At 35.0% G+C, this 21,776-nt stretch overlaps 3 protein-coding genes across 6 annotated transcripts; 2 read left to right on the top strand and 1 right to left on the bottom strand.

The window, feature by feature from the left end:
* The first annotated feature begins 2,912 nt into the window (after positions 1–2,912).
* Positions 2,913–8,363, top strand: LOC126970705 (probable serine hydrolase). The gene is made up of 3 exons (XM_050816797.1): positions 2,913–3,316; positions 5,217–5,427; positions 6,941–8,363. Exons 1-3 carry the CDS (start codon positions 3,182–3,184, stop codon positions 7,624–7,626), a joined length of 1,032 nt encoding a protein of 343 aa, XP_050672754.1. The 5' UTR covers positions 2,913–3,181; the 3' UTR covers positions 7,627–8,363.
* Positions 8,364–8,417: 54 nt separating this feature from the next.
* On the bottom strand, positions 8,418–10,901 carry LOC126970706 (tRNA methyltransferase 10 homolog A). Of its 3 annotated transcripts, none has more exons than XM_050816800.1 (5): positions 10,774–10,901; positions 10,003–10,548; positions 9,767–9,913; positions 9,319–9,424; positions 8,418–8,638 (listed from the first exon to the last, which is right to left on the bottom strand). In XM_050816800.1, exons 2-5 carry the CDS (start codon positions 10,501–10,503, stop codon positions 8,484–8,486), a joined length of 909 nt encoding a protein of 302 aa, XP_050672757.1. In that variant the 5' UTR covers positions 10,504–10,548; positions 10,774–10,901; the 3' UTR covers positions 8,418–8,483. The 3 variants fall into 3 exon arrangements, with proteins under 3 accessions (XP_050672757.1, XP_050672758.1, XP_050672756.1); XM_050816801.1 differs by having other exon boundaries at positions 10,003–10,535; positions 10,774–10,890; XM_050816799.1 differs by lacking the exon at positions 10,774–10,901 and adding an exon at positions 10,623–10,747.
* A 4,922-nt stretch (positions 10,902–15,823) lies between these two features.
* Positions 15,824–20,314, top strand: LOC126970736 (argininosuccinate lyase). 2 transcript variants are annotated; one of them, XM_050816829.1, is made up of 8 exons: positions 15,824–15,912; positions 15,999–16,199; positions 17,011–17,235; positions 17,383–17,483; positions 17,555–17,748; positions 18,337–18,680; positions 18,765–18,952; positions 20,090–20,314. In XM_050816829.1, the coding sequence occupies exons 1-8, from the start codon at positions 15,904–15,906 to the stop codon at positions 20,244–20,246; spliced, it is 1,419 nt and encodes a 472-aa protein (XP_050672786.1). In that variant the 5' UTR covers positions 15,824–15,903; the 3' UTR covers positions 20,247–20,314. The 2 variants fall into 2 exon arrangements, with proteins under 2 accessions (XP_050672786.1, XP_050672787.1); XM_050816830.1 differs by lacking the exons at positions 15,824–15,912; positions 15,999–16,199 and having other exon boundaries at positions 17,187–17,235; positions 17,383–17,748.
* Positions 20,315–21,776: the final 1,462 nt, after the last annotated feature.

Genomic DNA, 21,776 nt, shown 5'->3' with positions numbered 1-21,776 from the left:
ATAATATCTTACAAATGAATATAATGTCAAATAAAATAAAAAAAAAACATCTTTAGGTATACTACTACCTAATCTACGATTGCGTACCGAAATAACTACAAATAACCAGCCATCGCCTCCTTCAACCATATTTTAGGGAAGGGGACGACCCGTCCCATGTCGCCGCCACGAGCAGTGACATTAAAGCGATTTTAATTCAATTATTTTATCCAACATCTGTGTTTAAGGAAATTCAAACTGGCTGAATATTAGTCTAGGAAACGATGAAAACAGGACAGGTTTATAATTTGAGTGTGCGTGACAACCTACGTTCTTTACTCACGATTTGTATGGCACTTTGTGTTAGTGTGCGTGCATTTCTCAAAATAGAGGTTAACTGTCAAGCTCAATTGTGTCCGATGTTTTCAAAGCTGTCACAGTCTCTCTGGGCGTATAAATGATCTAAGATATTAATTCTTTATGTTCCATATGCCACGGGTTATCAACAATACCTAATAAAACAGATATTTATATTTTGTATAGAATCAAATCTTTAATTTCCGATAAATATGCTTTCAAGTAGGATACCATATCTTGGTAGATACTATCGGAGAGATGTCTGATTCGGATCGTAGATAATCATCAGTTGGATAATTAGAAAGTCGCCGACTTCAAATCTAACCTAACCTAACCTAACTGCGAATTATAGTTTTTTCAGACCTATAATTGGTTTTTTGTTACTATTAGACTATTATTGAAAACAAGACTATGATAGGCTTTTCCCGTTTGAATTACAGGATGGTTTTTCTTTTATTAAAATAAGGGACGAGACGAGCAGGACGTTCAGCTGATGGTAATTGATACGCCCCGCCCATTACAATGCAGTGCCGACCAGCAAAACTTCTGAGCGGCACTACAATTATTGCGCTCGTCACCTTGAGACGTAAGATGTTAAGTCTCCTATGCCCAGTAATTTCACTAGCTACGGCGCCCTTCAGACAGAACAGACACGGCAGAAGTAGGCACCGTTATGGTACCCATAATCTAGCCAGCATCCTGTGCAAAGGAGCCTCCCACTGGTACGTACTCTAGCCATGTAGTTAATCTGTGAGTTTCTGATGATCTGTGATGTTCCATGTAGTTAAGTTGTTCTAGACGAAGCTGTCCCACTTTATTACATTTGGCTTGGCACTGACTTAAAACCTATCAATAGGTAGCACATATAAATAATAGTATTTTATTAATATTAAAGGTAAAGGTTTGCATAAGAGGTGTATTAAATTAAATTTTTAGATACTTGATATTTTTCAGTTTTTGAAGTCGGTTTTTTTAAACGTAGTTTTTTTTGCTTATTACCTATATCAAACAGATCCTCGTTGGCAGGTGGTACTACATTGTCAGTGATTTCCTTTTCTAATCTCAATCTTGGTAGTAAGGTAAATTATAGTTTAAAACCTTCGATGATAGTGAGACAAGACTCCAAGTTGGGCACCTGGCTCAATATGCCTGTAGACTTCCCCGGTGTTGAAGATCGGTTTTGTTTGATTTTACGTCCTCAGTGAGATTGACCAGATGACGAAATATAATGTTAATTCCACCTATCTCGTCCATGATGTTGTCCAATGTGAATCCAGCTCCGGGTCTGGGTGAACCATGAGCTGGAAGGGCGGGTGTAGAAGCAGCAGTTGGTAGGTTAGCTTTGCATTCGGGGCACCTCCATTTCTAGATCAGTGTTGCGTTACACCAACACGGTGGTAATGATAATTATTTTTACGGTGCACTAAAAGGCGCCAAAGCTGACCACTTCCGAACACTTGATACTGGCAACCATAAGTACTGATTTGTTTCTTAACAACGAAAATACCGCAAAGTTTGAGAATCACTGGGTATTTTTATATTAGCAAGGAAATGAAGTGTCTGCTTTCAAATTCGAAATAGAATTTAAAATCACATAATTGAACGTCAAAAAAGTTACCAGCCAGTCGAAATAGTACCATGTCTCAGACCTGATGAATATTTTGTTTATAGCTAGCTATATATAGATATTACACAATATATTTAATTTTATTCAACTGTTATATTGCTAGTTTTTTTTTTTGGGAAAAGAACCGCGTTGTTTTTATTTCATTTTTTTTTAAATAAAACTTTCCATGTATGTACCTGGAACTAAGCATGACATGCGATACAGAAACGATCCTAAGTAGATCCCTAGTAGATCTAGTGGGATAGCACGTTATATCCTCGTTAGTCTAAAATCTTTCCTGATTGCTTCAATTATTGCTGCGGGCCGCACATCTATAAAAGGCATAAAAAGCATTTATTTTCTCAAAATTGATTCCTTTAGAATTCTTTTTGATGTCATTTCTAATAACTACTATATACTACTACCGCTTCGGAAACAAATGGCGCTCTGAGAGAGAAGAAGCAGCGCAAGTAACTCTCTTTTCAATAAAAATATACAATATTGTACAGTCATTTCTATCGCTATAAAGAAATCATAATCTAGTCCCAGGCTGTCCGATCATTTAGATATTCAGCAGTGGAGTAATAGGATTTACGACAGAAACATTTTTTTATAAAACATTTAAATTTATTTATAGATAATGCCTGAACAGTGGCTGGGACTTTATTATAGAAGTGTATACATTTACCCTTAAAGCTATTATGTATCTTATGAAGCCTACTAGAATTAGTAACAAGCAATCCCTTATTTCTAGTGTTATGTATGACGACGGCTGATTTAATACTTAGTTAGAAATAACCGACCGTACAATGTGTGCCAAACCTAATCATCTATAAGATTACGTCATTACTTATATTTATATAGAACAAAGTCGGCCTTGTCGCATGATGTTTCAAGGTTCAAGTCCCAACACGTTCCACGCGTCACGCCGCACGCGATAGAGACGAACACTGATCACTATGAAGTTGGTTACAATATTACAAACTATGCTGTAGAGTGAGTGTAGACTGTAGTCAGCTGTAGTGGTATAGTTATTAGGTTATAAATTAATGATTTTTGACTAAAACACCAAATAAACAAATGTTTAACACACCTTTTTTGTTAAAAGAAAAAAGGAAATGATAAACAAGGTGTTATAAAATATTTCAGTGATGGTTTGCTACCTAAGTGTTTATAATATTTAGAAAGAGGAACCTACGAAACGATAATAGTCCTCCAATAATAATAAAGTGATTATATATGTACCTAAATAATAAATTTACTATGATGGCTAAAAGAGGTATTTCGTCAATTGTACATAATAGTATAAATTGTTATATTAAGTCCATTTCCGGTATTAGAACATCTCAATTTAAGAGTCTTCACACAGGGAATGTAAGTATTTATTTTATATTTATTATAAGTACATGGCATTAGGCGGGTGGGGCGTTTAAATAAATAATAAATAGCTATTTTCTACTATATGGTCAAATTATTAAAAGCTATTACAGCTAAGCCATTTATGAAATAGCTGCTTAGTTAATTCTTCTCTACATTCAATTCATTAATTAGGAGACTATTAATGAAATACTAGTGCCTACTACAATATCAATTGAATAAGGACTTATTTAAAAATCAAATTTCAAGCTTAAGAATGAATCCAAGCTTAAGCTAGATAGTACCTAGGTATACTATATTTAAAGCCCGCGCCACAGTCAAGAGAGAATCTCACGAAAAAAACGCGAATGTGGAACCGATTCACACATTCTTCGCAGGTTCTCGACTTGTTCTCCGATTTTTGTCAGTTTTTTGGCGCGAGAAAAAAAAGCTGAGAACGCGAGAACAGACGAGAACTTCTATTGAGTCCACACTCGCATGTTTCGGTAGCGAGAGACTCGTCCATTATGTTTTGTGTCGTATTTACTTAGCATAAATATGAGCCAAATTTGTAGTTTGAAAGAATATAAAAATAAACTAAAAAACAAAAAAAAAACACGATGCGTAGAAACCTATTAGTACCTTGATGGAATTACCCATTGATGAATTAATAAACCAAGAAAAATAAGCTTGTCTGCTGTTATTTCTGCGTCCATCGTCATCGGCGTGAGAACTGTATTGAGAACCTTGCGAGTGTGTTCCCGAAGAATCTCTCGCCGAGAATCTTGCTGAGATTATAGGAGAGGCTCTTGCGTGAATAAGGAGCGCGCACAAGGAAGAAATCTTTCTACTCATTATATATTTACCAGTGGGAGGCTCCATTGCACAGGATGCCGGCTAGATTATGGGTACCACAACGGCGCCTAATTCTGCCGTGAAGCAGTAATGTGTAAGCTTTACTGTGTTTCGGTCTGAAGGGCGCCGTAGCTAGTAAAATTACTGGGCAAATGAGACTTAACATCTTATGTCTCAAGGTGACGAGCGCAGTTGTAGTGCCGCTCAGAATTTTTAGGGTTTTTCAAGTCCTGAGCGGCACTGCATTGTAATGGGCAAGGCGTATCAATTACCATCAGCTGAACGTCCTGCTTGTCTCGTCCCTTATTTTCATAAAAAACAAAATTTTTAGGTATATTTTTTGAGTATAAAAATGATCGTAATAACACAATTTAACAAATAGTTGTCTACCTGCTGTCCACAATTTAACAGATAGATGGTACCTTCATTCTTATGTTATCACTATCGCACAGATAATAATTATTATGCGTATTCGTAATCATACAACAGGTATTTGGCATATCTCATCACCTACCTACATTTAGTAGTCTCTGGTTCTGAAACATTATGCCTATCGAGTACAACTCTAGTATAAGTTTAATATAAAATTTTCACATAGTATTTGAAATCTGACATCAAAATAATAATTTAAATAAGTTAACTTAGATGTGAAATTAGCCCTTTACTATCTAGGTCGGACTAATCACTGAATTATCATAGATACTTAGGTGGGCCGAAGTGAGGAACCCCCTTTTATATCTCAGCGATGATCTCATCGTTCACCAATAATTGAAAACAAACTCTCAATTTACTGTTTTTTTTTTAATTTATCAGACTAACTAACTATTGGTATGACATATAACAGACATCAGCTAGCGAACATAGGTAGGTGCATAGTAATTAAGCTATCTACATACATATATGAAAGAAAAAACCAAAAATATTGTAGGTGTTTATTGAATTGACTAGATGCTACATATTTTAACTGTTCTTCTAGCGGTAGGTGCCTAGATTTTTCTTCAATTGGAGAACAGGAAGTATAATATTATATATAACCTACCTAAGTATACATAAACTCTCGCAGGTGCCTACCAAAGAAATTAATATCCCCGTTCAATGGGGGCATATATCCTGTAAGCTGTGGGGCAATGAGCACCAGCGACCAATGCTGGCGTTACACGGGTGGCAGGATAACGCTGGAACTTGGGACCCCTTAGCTCCAATGATTAGTGACAAATTTCCCATATTAGCAATCGATTTTATGGGTCATGGATTATCTTCTTGGATACCACCAGGTAGGTGATAAAACCAAATTACTTATTATTTCGATGATCCAACAGAGACAACCCTCCAAATATCCTGAACTAATTTCACATACAGTAAAGAAAATAATGAGTAGGTTGTAGAATTACGGCGTCTATTTCTGCCGTGAAGCAGTAATGTGTAAACATTACTGTGTTTCGATCTGAAGGGCGCCGTAGGTAGTGAAATTACTGGGCAAATGAGACTTATCATCTTATGTCTCAAGGTGACGAGCGCAATTGTGGTGCCGTTCAGAATTTTTGGATTTTTCAAGAATCCTAACCGGCACTGCTTTGTAATAGGCAGGGCGTATCAATTACATCAGCGGAACGTCCTGCTCGTCTCGTCCCTTATGATCATAAAAAAATAGCGTCTTTTTAATGTATATTATGTACAAAAAGTATCATTTATTGAAGTAGAACTGAAGACCACGAATGGTCACAGAAATATTTAAAAGGCAAGTATTTCGCGTGTGGTGACAAAATTGTTAAGCTACGTGAACCAACCAAATTCAAAGGGAATGAAAATAGTGTCATCAAATCGATCTGATGATGAAGGTGGAAAGTAGCCATTAGAACTCCTAGAATAGAACCATGTATCCTAGCCTTGATTGGGCAATTAGAATTGCTATGAGACAATCATTTAAAAAATATAGATATATATAGACCTTTCCTTTATTTTTTTTTATTTTTAATGGTATGGTACTATAAGCATATTTATAAGATCGGTGGAGTTGATTTTGCTTATTACTACTACCTTATGCCATATAAGGTACCTAACTTAAGTGTCTAATAAAAAAATGCCAAGCCCAATCATGCATTATAATTATGTATAGTCTACCTATCCTACTAATAATAATGTGATAGTCTGGATGTATGTTTGTACCTCTTTAACGCAAAAACTACTGAATGGATTTTGATGAAACTTTACAATAATATAGCTTACACACCAGAATAACTCATAGGCTATCATTTATAAAACTATAGTGTGAATTATCCAAAATATAAAATAAGTGTGAAGTAAGTAGAAAATAAATCTGCAATTTATATGGCAATACAAAGTTTGCCGGGTCAGCTACTATAAAACCAGGTGCCAACTTAAAAAGTAAAAAAATATTTTTTTAATTTTTTTGTTGCACTTCACGTTAGTAGATTGTAATTAAAATAAATCGTAAAACGATGAATCTATAATAAAAATATATGTGTAAACGATGATGAGTATTGATTTAAAAGAGTGACAATGAGTAACTCACCATTTCTTCTCATTCAAGCTCAACCTTGCCGTAGTATACAAATGCCTAAATGGTAAAAAGTACTTCAGATCTCAACAAACAAAGTAATAGATGGCTAGCTATACGACTTCAAAAAGTTGATAATACTTTTTTACATTGTTCGGCGTTGTGTGGGTTGTCCCGTATACTCCACTTCTCAATGAGGACGACCTCTACACAAGTAGGTACCTCATTGCATAATTTCATTAATATTGCCCTGTTTTGTGATGTTTCAGGTCTTCAATACTATATATGGGATTTGCCGAGATTGATACTTACCATAATGAATTATTTCAAATGGGACAAAGTATCTCTGCTAGGACACTCAATGGGCTCAATTGCTGCAATGCGATTCGCCTCAACTTTCCCTGATGATGTCGACTTCTACATAGCTGTAGACAGCCTTATTTATGACGATTACGACTTAAATCAAGTAGTTGAAAATTTTCCCAGGATACTACGTAAACTGCATCAAGTGCAAATGTTGCTTGATAAAGAACCACCAGCATATACTATGGACGAAATCAATCAAAAGTGGCATCTAGGTACAAACAAATCAGTGGATATAGAAAGTGTGAAATACTTAGCACAGCGAGGTGTAAAGCCTTCTTCAAGTGACCCGAATAAGTTTTATTTTTCAAGAGACTCTAGATATAAGTACACCCTATTCAATCCAGAAAGTAAAAAGTTCGTGGAGACCTTAATTAAACGTCTAAAATGTCCTACTTTATACTTTAAGGGTATCGACTCCCCATACGCATCGGATCCATATTCTGTTGAAATGAGAGAAGTTGTTGAAAAAAATAACCCTAACTTTGAATGTCACTTTGTTCCTGGTACACATCATGTACATTTAAATAACCCTGAACGATTAGCACCACATATAATTAAGTTTTTAACGAAGTATCAATTTATTAAGTAAACAATGAAACCTAATGAGTGTACAGCTTATGTCTAGAAATACTATCGTTTTTTGTTTGAGTAGTTTCGAATTTGCTTAGATAATTTTAGTCAGTCATAAACCCTGTTCCACAGGCCTATCTAGAGGACTTAATATTTCGAAAACAACATCACATGCAAATTATATTTTACCCTTAAAATTAGATGATATTCTTCATGTTGTATCATACAGTGTGCTGCTACAGCAGCAACTTTCAATGAACACATGTCTAATATGATTGATATGAATGTTTTGTAAGGTGCTGGTATTGTTTTGAGATGATTAAAAAGAGTGACAATTGATTTCCACTTCCTCTTATTCAATCTCAACTTTTCTGAAGTGTTTGTAAATTATTATGATAGAAGAGCATGCTCCCACCTTAAAAGATTTAACACCTCTCATGGCCTCTGGTGTTGCAGATGTCCATAGGCAGTTGAGTCATCAATTTCTATCATGACAGCCTCTTGCCCTTCTTATATTAAAAAAAAATTCTACAATCTAACTAAAATTTCATTATAATAGAATAATATGCAATGGCTGAATGCGCCAACTGTGCAGTGCTAAAGAATAAAAAAAATATACATTTGACAGTGCACATTTGTAGGTTACTTGAAATGTGATATGCAATGTGACGTGAGTATTAACATAAATAAATAAATAATTACCTATATTTAAAACTTACTAACATAAATAATTTATTAAAATTTAATTTAAGTAAACTTTTGCCTTTTAATTCTAAGTCCTCAAAATTCTATAATTAAATAACAAACTCATTGCAATTCCATAAAAACTTTATGTCTTAAGTTTTGCAAAATAGATAATATACTTAAAGTACAAAATTAACTTATAACATCACTTTGACTTGAAATATCTAAACTTTGTGTGGAATTGTTTGGCGAATAACATAAATGTGCTCCTTTTCTCATAGGGAGGACCTTAAGAAGGGCTTCCTGCCACTGCATTCCTTCACATACTCTGAGTAAAATTTCAAACACTGAAACATTACGAAAAATTTAAAAAGCTTTTATTTATGACAAAAAATTACTATAAAAGAAAGCCTGATGGTAAGTGATACACCCTGCCCATTATACTCATTGATTTGTAAAAATCCCAAAATTCTGTGTTAAATATGTCTCACTAGAAGTTATTTCACAATCATCATCAAAAGGTGCCACTGAGCCATCTGGTGGCATCTATTGATGAAGGGCATAAAAGAGAAAGAGTTGCTAACAAGGCACAATTTGAAGCAGGTGCTAAAATTGCTCTACAAAATTTATCCACACATCTTCAATTCACCCCAGGGCTCTAATAACAACAGTCCAAATCCATAAATCTTGGTAGGTATGTTTGTTCAACATTTAGTTGTGGCCATTCTGGCCATTTGTGAATTAGAGATCTCTTAGCCTTCCCAAATTAGCAGTGCCTCAGGGCACTAAGACTGACCCTTTGTTTATAAGATGGTTTATTTTGCATGGTCTCATAATAATTTTCATAATTTCAATAGCATTCCAATACATTCACTCAATTCATCCTTATAAGCATTCTATTGCTACACATAATAATAATACACATTGACAGAATGCTGGGTGAGCGCAAACATCACCCTGATCTGACGCATACCATGAGGTCAGAACTTCCCTGAAACGGAAAGTTTAAAATAAACATGTTGCTTACCGTGGTCTATTGTCAAAACTTTTCTTGTTTTCATATTAACATATTTATTTAATGGAAGCTGTCCATGTCTTATTCCCTGTTCTTGTGCTATTTTGTGGCAAAGACCCTATGGAAAATTATTTATTATTACATGTTTGAATAAAGAATATAAGATGATCATGTAATAAACCAACAAGGTACCTAGGTAATTATAATTTAAAAAGGAAGTAATTTTGTTAAAAAATTCAACTCTATAACAGTATTTAACACCATCCTGAGATACTAAGCGTCCTGGCATACTTTCTTAGTTTATCATGAATAAATAATTATTGTGAATCTAGGTTAACCTTTTCTAAAGCACCCATCCTCATTGGCTCTTCATTTGTGAAGTCTACTTTCATACAATATGCTCCCTACATGACCAAACAATCTCAACTAAGTCAACCTATGGAGTATTTCTTTCTATTACCTTATGTTGGTTGTGATCTACTAATCCACCTATAATGTAGTAAGCACCCTCTTCAAAATTTTCTATAATATTTTCAGATTCACTTGTTAAGTATATCAACTTGTCTTTTGGAAATATATCTAGGTATGACACCTCATGAAACTGTATCTAAAAATATTAAACAAAGCCTTAATAATAGTAATTAAACCTTGTATAACTAAATAAAGCAAATAAATTTAACAACATATACAACCTACATCCCAATTTTCATACCCGTTGTGTCTTGAAATATCTATTTTTGACTTTTCTCCAAAGCTTGTCACATAAAACTGCAGTGGTGAAACAGACCTTCGATTAATTGAATAACATCTTAACAATTGTTTTATAACCTTATACCTGTCTTTTTCTATCATTAAATGCTCAAAACTTAAATCTAAAACAACACCTATGTTTTTTTTTACTTTCTCTAGTTTCATTTTCTTTAACACTTTTCTACTTGGACCTAGATCTATATTTGCTTCTCGAGCTTCGCGCCTCTTTTCTTTTGCACGAGCCTTCTCCTTGCATCGCTTTACAGCTTTATTTTTTTCCCATCTTACTTTCTTCAACCACTTTCTCATTTGATTTTTATTAAAAGGTCTAGGTAACTCATTTCCTTGGTCATCTTTCAAGCCTGGATCTACATCAATGTCGAATAGTGTATACTGATGAAAACCTCCTGCTAGGTTAGGACTATCAGTCATATTTTGCTCTGCCATAACTTGAAATTTACATCATTTTACGAATTAAACTGTACAGAAAAACTGTAAGAATCAATAAAAATGATAATATTATTAAAATGATATTATAGTATTAAAAGAGTAAATAAAGTAATTACTTTTAAATATCATCGATTTAATATTATATTAACAAATAGAGGGCCTCCGTTTTATTTACGTATATACTTAGCAAAGAAACAATATTAAGATAAATTATTTTATATTTACTCTGACTTAGGACTTTAAGGTTATGGATTAGTAATAACATACCACATTGATACAATAGCACAATACACATTACACATACTAAATAATAAATATCGTAGTTACTAATAATATTATAATAACAATAAAAGTAGAATCAGGCGAAGCAACTTGACACTGACTCGAATGTCGTTTGCGGTTTGACATTGACGTTTTACTCAGGTTTGAGAATTGGGCAATATATGACGTATGTTTAGTATTAAAAAAATGGAGATCTAATGTACCTATAGAACTTTTTGCCTATAAAACTAACGGGGATTAATCTTGTAATCGAGTATATTGTAAAATTTATTTAAATATTCTTCTTTTAATGAATTTTAGTTTTAGCTGATGGTCTTGTTACCAGACTATCCGTGACGTACTTTTTAGTCTGTGATAATAAAACCTATATAATTATAAGTATAAGAATACGCGCAAAAAGTCGGACACAAAATATCCTCGTAGATCAGTCAGACCGCGCCGTACAAAAAGTGCGCCAAAAAATATAACGTTCGCGTCAACACGCGAGAACGCAGGCGACGCTTAGGGCATATTATTATTATTTGCAGAGGGTGGCCATTTGGCTAGACCTGATTGGGTCCTACTAACACCACGTCCAGAATTGAACTATTGTGTTCGCCACTCACACTTATAGCTCGTCGACAACCCCTGCCGCACTTACGAACCACAGTATCTTCTTGACGCGAGTATTACAAACAGCGTCTGGGAGTAGATTATAGTCGCCAAGGATGGTGTTACGCTTATGCATTAGTGGGCCGCAATTGCAGAGGAGATGAAGAGGCGTTTCATCGGCCTCAAGGCAAAATCTGCAAGTTCTTTCGTTTTTTATTCCGACCACACTGAGGTGGTAATTTAGGCAACAGTGCCCGGTTGAACCTGACCAAATGTCCCATCCCTGTAAACATTACAATTAAAGTTTCTCTTAGACTCAAGACTAGACTTATTACTCGGAAAACTCACAAGTTATGACATGTCTGATGTCAATAGCATTAGCTTAACGCATTAGTAAATTAACTATTATGATTGACAGAAAATATAATCACAAAATAGCAACTCCCTTTAATTACTAACGAAAAAGCTAAGTCTTAAATATTGACGGTAACGTGAACTTATGTTCACAAAAATGAATTTCATATAAATTCACACTTAATTTAATTTGTACGTATTTTTTCGCTATCACACGGCTTTGTAAACAGTAGCTATGAAACCCTCTTTTTGTTTTAACACTACCTTCAAAAATAACATCAAATAATCGGTAAATTCAAGTCTCACCAAATTAAGTTAACTTGAATCCTTTATCCCACCTTTGATGACGAAAAAAGAGCCTCCGTATTGTTTTCTAAAGGTGTGACGTCACAATTGTCAAGTTGCTGGTGATCATTCATAATTGGATCATCGAAAAAAAACTGCAAGAGTATTTGACCACCTTCGTATATTCTACAGGAAAAATGACGACCCAGAAAGGCCCGTACCGTAGGACAGCCCGAGCACGAATGCCTTGAGTATCGACAATGTGACCGTATTTATTGGGCTCGGCGTACTTGCACGTGTGTTCGATTAATTCTTTAATTTTAGATCACAATGTTATCAAATGATGACTTATGATTTAATTTTATAGTAAAATTTAAAATAAGTTTGTTGTAGTATTTGCGCCGATATTCATTATTATATGTATATTTGAAACTCCTACGGGCTTTACACGGCAAACATAAATTGCTCGTAGATTGCAGTAGCTTTTGCATGAAGAAGTAATAAACACACACACACACGGACAAACATTCCTATTTATCATATTAGAAGGATTTTAGAGTAAAATTATTAAGCTATATTATTGTAAAGTTTCATTAAAATCCATTCAGTAGTTTGTGCGTGATGACGTAACAAACATACACACACACTCACAAACTTTCGAATTCTTATTTAACAAAGAAAGCCAAATACTAATCTATGTAATTTATTATATGAATATAAAAAAAAACCAACTACACTAACCTTAACCTATACTATGTAATTAAAATAAGAACGAAGTAATCCCTTATAATTAACTATTCAGCACAAACAAATTTCGCTTTCGTGGTCTATTATAAGTTGATCCATTAAGAAAAAATATCAACCTAAGTTATTAAAATTATAATCCTAACTCCTTATAAGTAACAACCACAAACATTTAAGATGTCGTGTAATTATTGTAAGTAACTGTTAAGTATACTTTAAAGTACCTAACCTACCGATGTAATGTTATAAAAATAAAGTATCTTTTTATACGTGTCTTCTAACCACAAAAAACCTTTAAAACTATTACAATACATAAATTCGCATTAAGGACATTACCTTCAACGCTGTCTGCCCGGCGCCCGCGTTCGACAATATTTACATGAAAATAAATTAATAATTTTTATTGTATTCATGGTTCACTTTTTGGTTGGATTATTTAAGATAAACATGTATATTTGTAACTCCTGTGATTTTTGGGGAGCAAGCATAAATAGCTTGCAGATTGCAGATTTCTTTTCTACTTACTTCATACTTCTTTTATATTTTGGATACTTCACACTATAGTTTTATAAATTATAGCCTATTTGTTATTCTGGTGTGTAAGCTATATATATTCGCAATGCGTGCTTGGCCTTAAGGCTACACACGTATCCCGCTGCCTCAGTATCACGCGGTCAAGTTCCATACCAATCAGCGCACGAAATTTAATTGAAAAATGACTTACTGTGCAGTGAAAGGGTGTCACAACGCATCTTATAATAAAAATAACGATAAGAACAATTTATAATTTCAGCTAATGCATTCGTCAAAACAACAAAATATTTTGTAAACAAAACAGGCGCCATATACCTTATTAAATTTATATTTTAGTGGTCCAAGTCCAAGGGCAAAACAAGCGCCATTACAAAAATATGTTGCCAGCTATGAAAGTACTATTTACCCCGAGTTCCTCCGTTGGCATATTTTTTTGTGTTTATTGGTAGATATTGATAGGAGGCTATAATGTACGACGCCAAATGATGTTGTTGTTTTTTACTTTTTTATTTCCATACAAAGCTAGATAATATTATAATGAGACAAACAAATACTACTTTTATTTTAAACGTACACGCTCAATCAGGGATGTAATCGCCATACTATGTATGAATAACCGACTAGCGCTACCTTAAGTGCTCAAAACAACTCATTGTGAGTAGCTTATTGAATAATAAAATAGCTATACTACGGACTACATACCGAAAAAAAACATTAAATTAATAAGTATAGCATACTAAGTTTATGAAAAAACCCTGCTACGCGTTTCTGACTACGCCGTATATCTCGCATCAAAAATACTAAAAAGTTAAAAATACGATAAGACCGTGTGTCGCCCGTGCTTATCAGCTATACACACTATGCAAAACGGCACGGCGAGCGTGGGGAATGCCATTCGACTGCTAACATCAAAGACGTTTAATTCCACGAACTTCTCAAGTGAGGTGTCGATAGAAGACGGAAGTATCTTCCGGGACTGGTCGACGATTTCCCGAGAGAAACCTGCATGGCGCGTGTATTAGGTATCCATAGTACAATCCACTCCTGGGGTAAAATCTCTAACCTATGCGAAGCATAGCGGCACAAGTCCGCTACTTCACGCCGGTATTATGTGCGAGTGTGGTACTTAATCCGGACGAGTCCTGACTCTTCCACTTTTAAAAACCCCTTGCTTACGCCTTTGAGCCTATGACTCCCATCTTATTTTACGAGCAAATAAAATAAAATAATCGATCGAAGTTGAGGAGAGCCTCAAAGTTACTACGGACATGAACATCTAATAAGGCCAAACCGGCTTCTAAAAACCTTGGTGTACTCAGTAAGGCGAGTGCCTACTTCTCTACAAGCCACCACCTGCAACCAACACTGTTCTCACCTCAGGGCCGGCGCTCCCCAGTACCAGCTTCTTCCATTTGCCCGCATTCAACAAAGAGTGGCTCGAATCATTTACGATCAAGTCATCTGCGATCGGCTTGATTTTTTGGCGTTGCGAAAAGGTGTGGGTTCATATTCTACTGTATTTTTCACGGGAGTGCTGAGAGGAGTACTTACAAATAAATTTATTTCTTATCTTTTTTTTTTAATCTAACAATTGAAGTCTTATCAACCTAAACTCTATAGTCAACTATAATTGTTATTAAATTTTAGTTCATACTAGCTGACCCGGCAAACGTTGTTTTGCCATATACATTATTTTTAGAGTTAGACCGTTTCTGGGACATTGCAACAATACTTTATTTTTCTAAAATATTTGTTTTTCTATAATAAACGTAGCCTAAGTTACTCCTTATTACATCAGCTACCTGCCAATAAAAGTCTCGTCAAAATCGGTCCAGCCATTTCCGAAATTAGCCGGAACAAACAGACAGACCGACGAAAATTGCATTTCTTGTTAAATTTACTGTTCTTCGTAAAGGGTTGAGCTAATGAGAAGAAGCGGCAAGAAACTCATTGCCACTTTTTTAAATCAACATTTACAAGTTCATAGTTTTACAAATCATTTCAATTGTAATAGGTATATATGTAAAGTGATGCAATAAAATATATAGGTAGTATGTTCACGAATAGTTTCGCAAGAGAAAAGAGAGAGAGCCAGTCAATATTGATACCTAATGATTATTATTTAAGTAAATAATACTTTTAATTATTAAATATGAAGCTACCTCGTGACATAAGCCAAGAGCCATCTACTTATCAGTCAGTTATAACAAACCCTTGGCTAAAATAATCAATTGCTAAATCATATTACTTAATAAGGTACGTAGGTATAGTATATTTCTACGTACTAAAGAAATAATTGGAACTACATAGTCTACATTGAAAATGCATAATATTTAAAGGTGCTTAGAGAATGCAGGTAAGATGCCAATGTTAATTTACAAAGCATTTAAGTAAGAAAGAAAAATTCTTGGTAGCGATAAATTATATATTCAATGTTGTGTTTAAATGAACTACGTACCTACCTACAGCTAATAAGAAAAGGTTTCGAATATCTGACTAGTATATATAAGACACTATGCTATCACAAAATGAAAACAACTCGAGATACATTGATAAGAAGAGCAAATTTGTTATAATATAATTATACTTTTGTACACAAAAATACTAATGTCTTCTGTAAGTCCCTACACTTTTATTTAATATTACAATATTTTTTTTTTATATATATTTCTATACTTCGATAACTGTTTATTTTATTACAGAAAAATTGCTACCAGCTGTGGGGAGGATGTTTTGAGGAGAGCGCATCAGCAGTTCTACGGCGTTTAAACGACTCTCTAGATGTCGACTCCCGGTTGTTTCGTGAAGATATCCAGGGAAGTCGGGCTTGGGCCCAGGAATTGCATCGCAGCAACCACCTGACAGACGAAACTTACGAGGCCATAATACAGGGATTGACTAAAGTTTGTATATATTTTAATGTTTTTACTGCAGTATCCAGCCTTCGAGTGTGTCCCGCCCATAGCATAATTAATAATCATTACAAATCAGGCTTTTATTTTATATTCGGGTCCAGTGGTGACTTAGACGAAATAGTTAATTACCCAAATTTATTATTATTAATTAAACAGTTTAATTATCACGTTCATATACTCCAATAATAAAAAAAACACATACACTCAGACGTGGAAATATAAAATGTAACAAATGTTCCCAACGGGGATTGAACCCGGAACCCGGAACCCGTTACTCTATAATATGCAGATACTAATTCTACTGCCTTCCAAATAAGTTAAAAATTTTTTTGTCATAACTCATCACACTAGTCTATCGGGAATGAAAATATAAATACTTTATATATATTTCCTCCATATTAGGTATATTGTACAATGGAAGACCCAGATTTGCTTGATGCCTGTTGATTCTCACGTGGCAATGAATAATGACATTAATTAAATTACCTACCAACCCATTTAATAAATTTTATCAATGTATATATCTCCTAGAGAGTAGTGAGTACCTACTGTTAATCCAAATGTTAATATCGCGGAAATTTTAAATAGTATGAATCTGACTTTATTATCTAATAGCAACAATGTATGCAACTATAAGATGTACGAAATTATGGCGTCGATGACATTTAAAATCACGATTTTTAGGAAGGACATCAATGTAGATAAATTTACGAAACAAATATATTAAGTAATATATACTAACAAGAACTGCTCGGTTAGTAGGTAGCTAATTTTTTAATATATTCTGTTTTCTGTAAAGGTTGAACAGGATATCGAGAAAGAATTGAGTGAAAACGGTCGTTTGTTGGATGGAGAAGAAGACATTCATTCAGTGGTGGAATGCCGACTTAGAAAGTACTCTGGAGATGCAGCTCTACACCTGCACACCGCAAGGAGTCGGAACGATCAATCCGCCACAGATACCAGATTATGGATAAGCTCGTCTGCTCAACATCTTCGTAAAGAACTCATTCAGTTAATTAAGGTTAACATTACCATTTCCTATCAAATTATGATCAAATTTAAAAAATGAATCTATACACTCGTAACATATTTAGGTTTTAATTGCGATGTTATTTTTCAAATTTCATGCTTAATAATAATTAGGACCGTATAATTGTTAATCTTACAGGTTCTAGTAAATCGCGCCGAAAAAGAAATAGATATCATAGCACCAGGATACACGCACCTCCAGCGTGCTCAACCAGTTAGATGGAGCCACTTTCTGTTAAGGTTATTAAAATGTTTGCTACCCCTTCCTTTGCCGCTTTATGCGATTACTATTCAAGCACATTTTATTTCAGCTATGCTTGGAGCTTAAAAGACGATGTGAGTCGACTGGATGACCAACAAAATAGGCTTTCAACCTGTCCCCTTGGAAGTGGCGCAATTGCGGGCTGTGCTTTGCCGATTGATCGTCACCGATTAGCAGATAGTTTAGGATTTAAAAACGTTACTCCAAATTCTATGTTCGCTGTTGGCTCCAGAGACCATATTGGTAAAAAAAGAACAACATCTACTTTAAGTAATAAATATAATACTTGGGTGAAGTGCCTAATTACATCATTACATCTTTAGGACTGCTTTTATTGATACGATAGATAGAAAGTCGATAAATATTTACGGCCGTTCCCAATATACTATCTACAGATAGAGATAAATTACTACCTTCTACTATCAGTAATTAGCTGTCAATAATCTGAAGCTGTCCCAATATCCCCGATAAGTCATTCTTATCACCTTACGGCCGTTCCCAATATTCAGTCTATCTCCGGTTGTGGCCTACTTGAGATAAAAATCGTATCTAGACGCGTGAATTGCAATTTCCATACAAACTTCTATCGATGGTAAGCTATACGTACAGTCAGCGTGCACGGATCAGGTAAGTTACCGTCGATAAGTTTATTGGGACAGAAAATTCAACGATAGTTACGATTTTTATCTCAAGTAGGCCATTACCGGAGATAGACTGAATATTGGGAACGGCCGTTAGTCTATAACTACATTTTTGGCTTATATTCTACGGATTATTGTAACTTTATTGACATAAAGAAAGCACTATCACATTTTCTGATTGGTATTTCAGTTGAGTTTCTGAATTGGGTAGCGCTATGTGGATTACATCTGAGCAGATTGTCTGAAGACCTTATAATATACAGTTCGCAAGAATTTGGATTTGTACAGATATCGGATAAATTTTCTACCGGTTCGAGCTTGATGCCACAAAAGCGAAACCCAGATGGACTAGAGTTAATAAGAGGCGCTGCTAGCGTATTACTGGGAGATAGCTTTTCATTCAGCTGCACACTAAAAGGTCTTCCAAGCACTTATAACAAAGATTTGCAAGTCGATAAGGAATTACTATTCAAGTCCTATGATCGATTGTTAAATTGCTTAAAAGTTATGAGTGGAACTTTAGATACAATGGAGGTTAGTGAAATTCATGAAGGATGTTTGAAATTTATTAGGGATATAAGTAATAATACTAAAGTAGATACAAATGCACTTTTTTAGGTAAATGGTGATAAAGCAGTCAAGTTGCTGGAGCCCGGCATGCTCGCTACAGATTTAGCTCACGCGCTCGTACGTAAAGGAGTACCATTCAGAAAAGCCCATCACATTGTCGGCACAGTTCTACGCCGTGCTTCGGCTTTGGGGGTGGACTTAAAGAATCTACCCTACCACGAATATGTCGAAATATGGTAATAATGACTAAAATTACTAGCATAAAATATACTTTTAAATAAATAACGGCTTCTAAATAAAGAATCTCTATGAGAAATTGAGCACTTTCCAATTCAGACCACAGTCCACATGTCGTATTTGAGGCACTATCGTGTTTCACATACCTTTTAAAATCCCCGTAGTTTCCGAAAGAACACGGGTCAGTGATATCTTTTATAGTGAGTTATTACGATCCTTTAGCCTTTCTATAGGTTAGGTAGTAGGTTAGGCTAGAAATATTATTAAGTACCTATTCCTTTCTTTTCATTTCATAGGAAACTTATTTTTTTTTTGACGTGATAGCATCTTATAAAAACATAAACTCCAGCTGCACGCACACAAGTGTCACATTCCGCCTGAGCCGAGCGTGCAAGCGAGAGCGCGGAACAACCGAGGCATGATCGGGCTAAGCATTCGGCTTGTGACGCATTTTGTTCTTTGATTATTAAAAAAAGTAGCTTCGGTCGGCAAGTGCAGTAATAAAAGGTTGTTACAACTTTGACTAAACAATTATTAAGCCTCAAATGAACGATCGTATAAAAAGATGTTTTCTAATGACTTTATCAGGTAAAATTATCGTCCATAAACCGTCTTTACAGTTAACAAATTTTTAAATTAGGACTTAGGAAATTTTAAACTAAGAATCATAATCCTCACATCATAATAATAATATATATAATAATAACAATATAATATTGACACACTTTTTACACAAATTATCTTGCCCCAAGTTAAGCATATATAGCCTGTGTTATGGGTTACAAGACAACGATATATTTAATACAATATACTTACTTAAACATATATAAATTCATATAATCATACATAAATACATTTAAACATCCATGACTCGGAAACAAACATCCATATTTATCATATAAATGCTTGCACCTACCGGGATTCGAACCCGGGACCTTTAGCTTAGTAGGTAGGATAATACAGGTCGTCAAATCATAATGGTCTTTAAATTTGTAAGCCATGGTTCATATATTTGATGGAAATTTGAATCGCACCTACAACTGGAATATCCTTGAATAGCTACTTGAATAACAATAGGTACCTTATACTAGTCGTGGAATATATTCTAAATATTTATAGAAAGTTTTCGTTACCAGTCCAGAATTCGGATCGGAGAATGATTTGCAAGTGGTATTCTCTTGGGAGGGCAGCGTAGAACAATACACAAGTATAGGAGGCACATCACGCAGTTCCGTACAGCAACAGTTGAGTACGCTACAAGAGTGGCTCCTAATTACTACGATGTCTTCCTAAAGATTATCATTTTATTACAGTTTAATAAATATTATATATTGGTAGTTAATAAATAATTGAAGCATAAATTTTGTGTTTTTAAAGCTTTTCTTTCATTATTTGAATGTGTTGAGTTCTTGTGGCGGGCTTCGTCATGCTCGCTTAAAACATACTTGTGAGTTCCGGCACTGGTCGAAGATATTCGTAGACCTGGTTAGCTGGTATTTTCAGCATCTCCATTAGGTACTGTCAGAAGCATGAAAAAGAACTCCAGCGTTCACGGGCTTCTAGTGCGAGCAACATCGGCCGACAGAAAATTTCGGGAATCAAGGAACAGACACAACATTACTATTTAAAAATGTATTTATTGCTTTTCGAAGTATTCTCCGCAAAATTTGACACATTTTTCTATACGATGGAACCAATCATTGAAGCAACCATTCCATTCGGAAGTTGGGGTCTCCAAAATAGCCGTTTTGTAGGCGTCCACAGCTTCTTCAGGTGATGAACATCTCTGACCACGCAATTTATTCTTTATTTTAGGAAAGTATAGAAATCATTAGGGCTTAGGTCGGGGCTGTACGGCGGATGGTTTGTTCCGTGCGCGGTGTGAGTACTCGCATTGTCGTGATTGAGGATGATGCAGCGGTTGCAGTTGAAATCTCTTTACGGAATTCAGAAACGACCTGTGGCAAACAAATGCTAGCATACCGTTCTTTGTCCCTTAAGAGGAATAGTCGCAACATGGCCGGTTTTGGAGACAAACGTGGCCATCATTTTTTTTGTAACACTCCGTCAACGAACAATTTTTGTTGGCTTTAACTCATTTTCGAACACCCAAACTCGTGACTGGTTTTTTGTTTCGGGTTTGGCGTATATCCAGGATTCGTCACCTGATACGATGTTGTATACAGCATTTGAGGATCCTGCGTGGAATCTTTCGAGAGTTCTGACGCACCAAGTAACGCGAGCCGCTTTTTGCTCTTCACAGAGGAAATGCGGTATCCATCGGGAAAACAACTTTTTTACACCTAATTGTTCATGCAAGATTATTTGTATTTGACGCATGCCAATGACTAAAGTTGCCTGAATTTCGCGGTATGTCACATGTCGACCTTCCTCAATCAGCTTACGCACAGCATCAATGTTTTCTTTGGTGACTGCAGTTTTTGGATGACCTTGACGGGGATCATCACCGAGCTTGACACGTCCACGTTGAAATAGCAGCGATAAATTGTGGTTTTGGATGGCTTCATCACCAAATGCAAAAATCAACCGGTCAACACACTGATTTTGTGTTAAACCACTTCGAAAGTCAAAATAAATCATCGCTCTAGAATTTTCTCGAGTCGATTCCATTTTCTCAACAACTAAACAAGTTTGACAAGACCTTGTGACAAAACCGAATCTTTTTTAAATAAATAAATGGTATTCGATTTTTAAAACCAAGGACTTTTCAATTAAAAAGATTTTAATATGACAGGAACAGTGGAAATATTCCATTCCCGATACTTTTAGTGTAGCCTATGTATAGGTATGGGCAGGAATACA

Source organism: Leptidea sinapis, chromosome 21 (assembly GCF_905404315.1).
Source record: "Leptidea sinapis chromosome 21, ilLepSina1.1, whole genome shotgun sequence".
Taxonomy (NCBI): Eukaryota; Metazoa; Arthropoda; class Insecta; order Lepidoptera; family Pieridae; genus Leptidea; species Leptidea sinapis.
The sequence above is the reverse complement of the archived record's forward strand: the minus strand, read 5'-3'. Positions and strand labels throughout refer to the sequence as shown.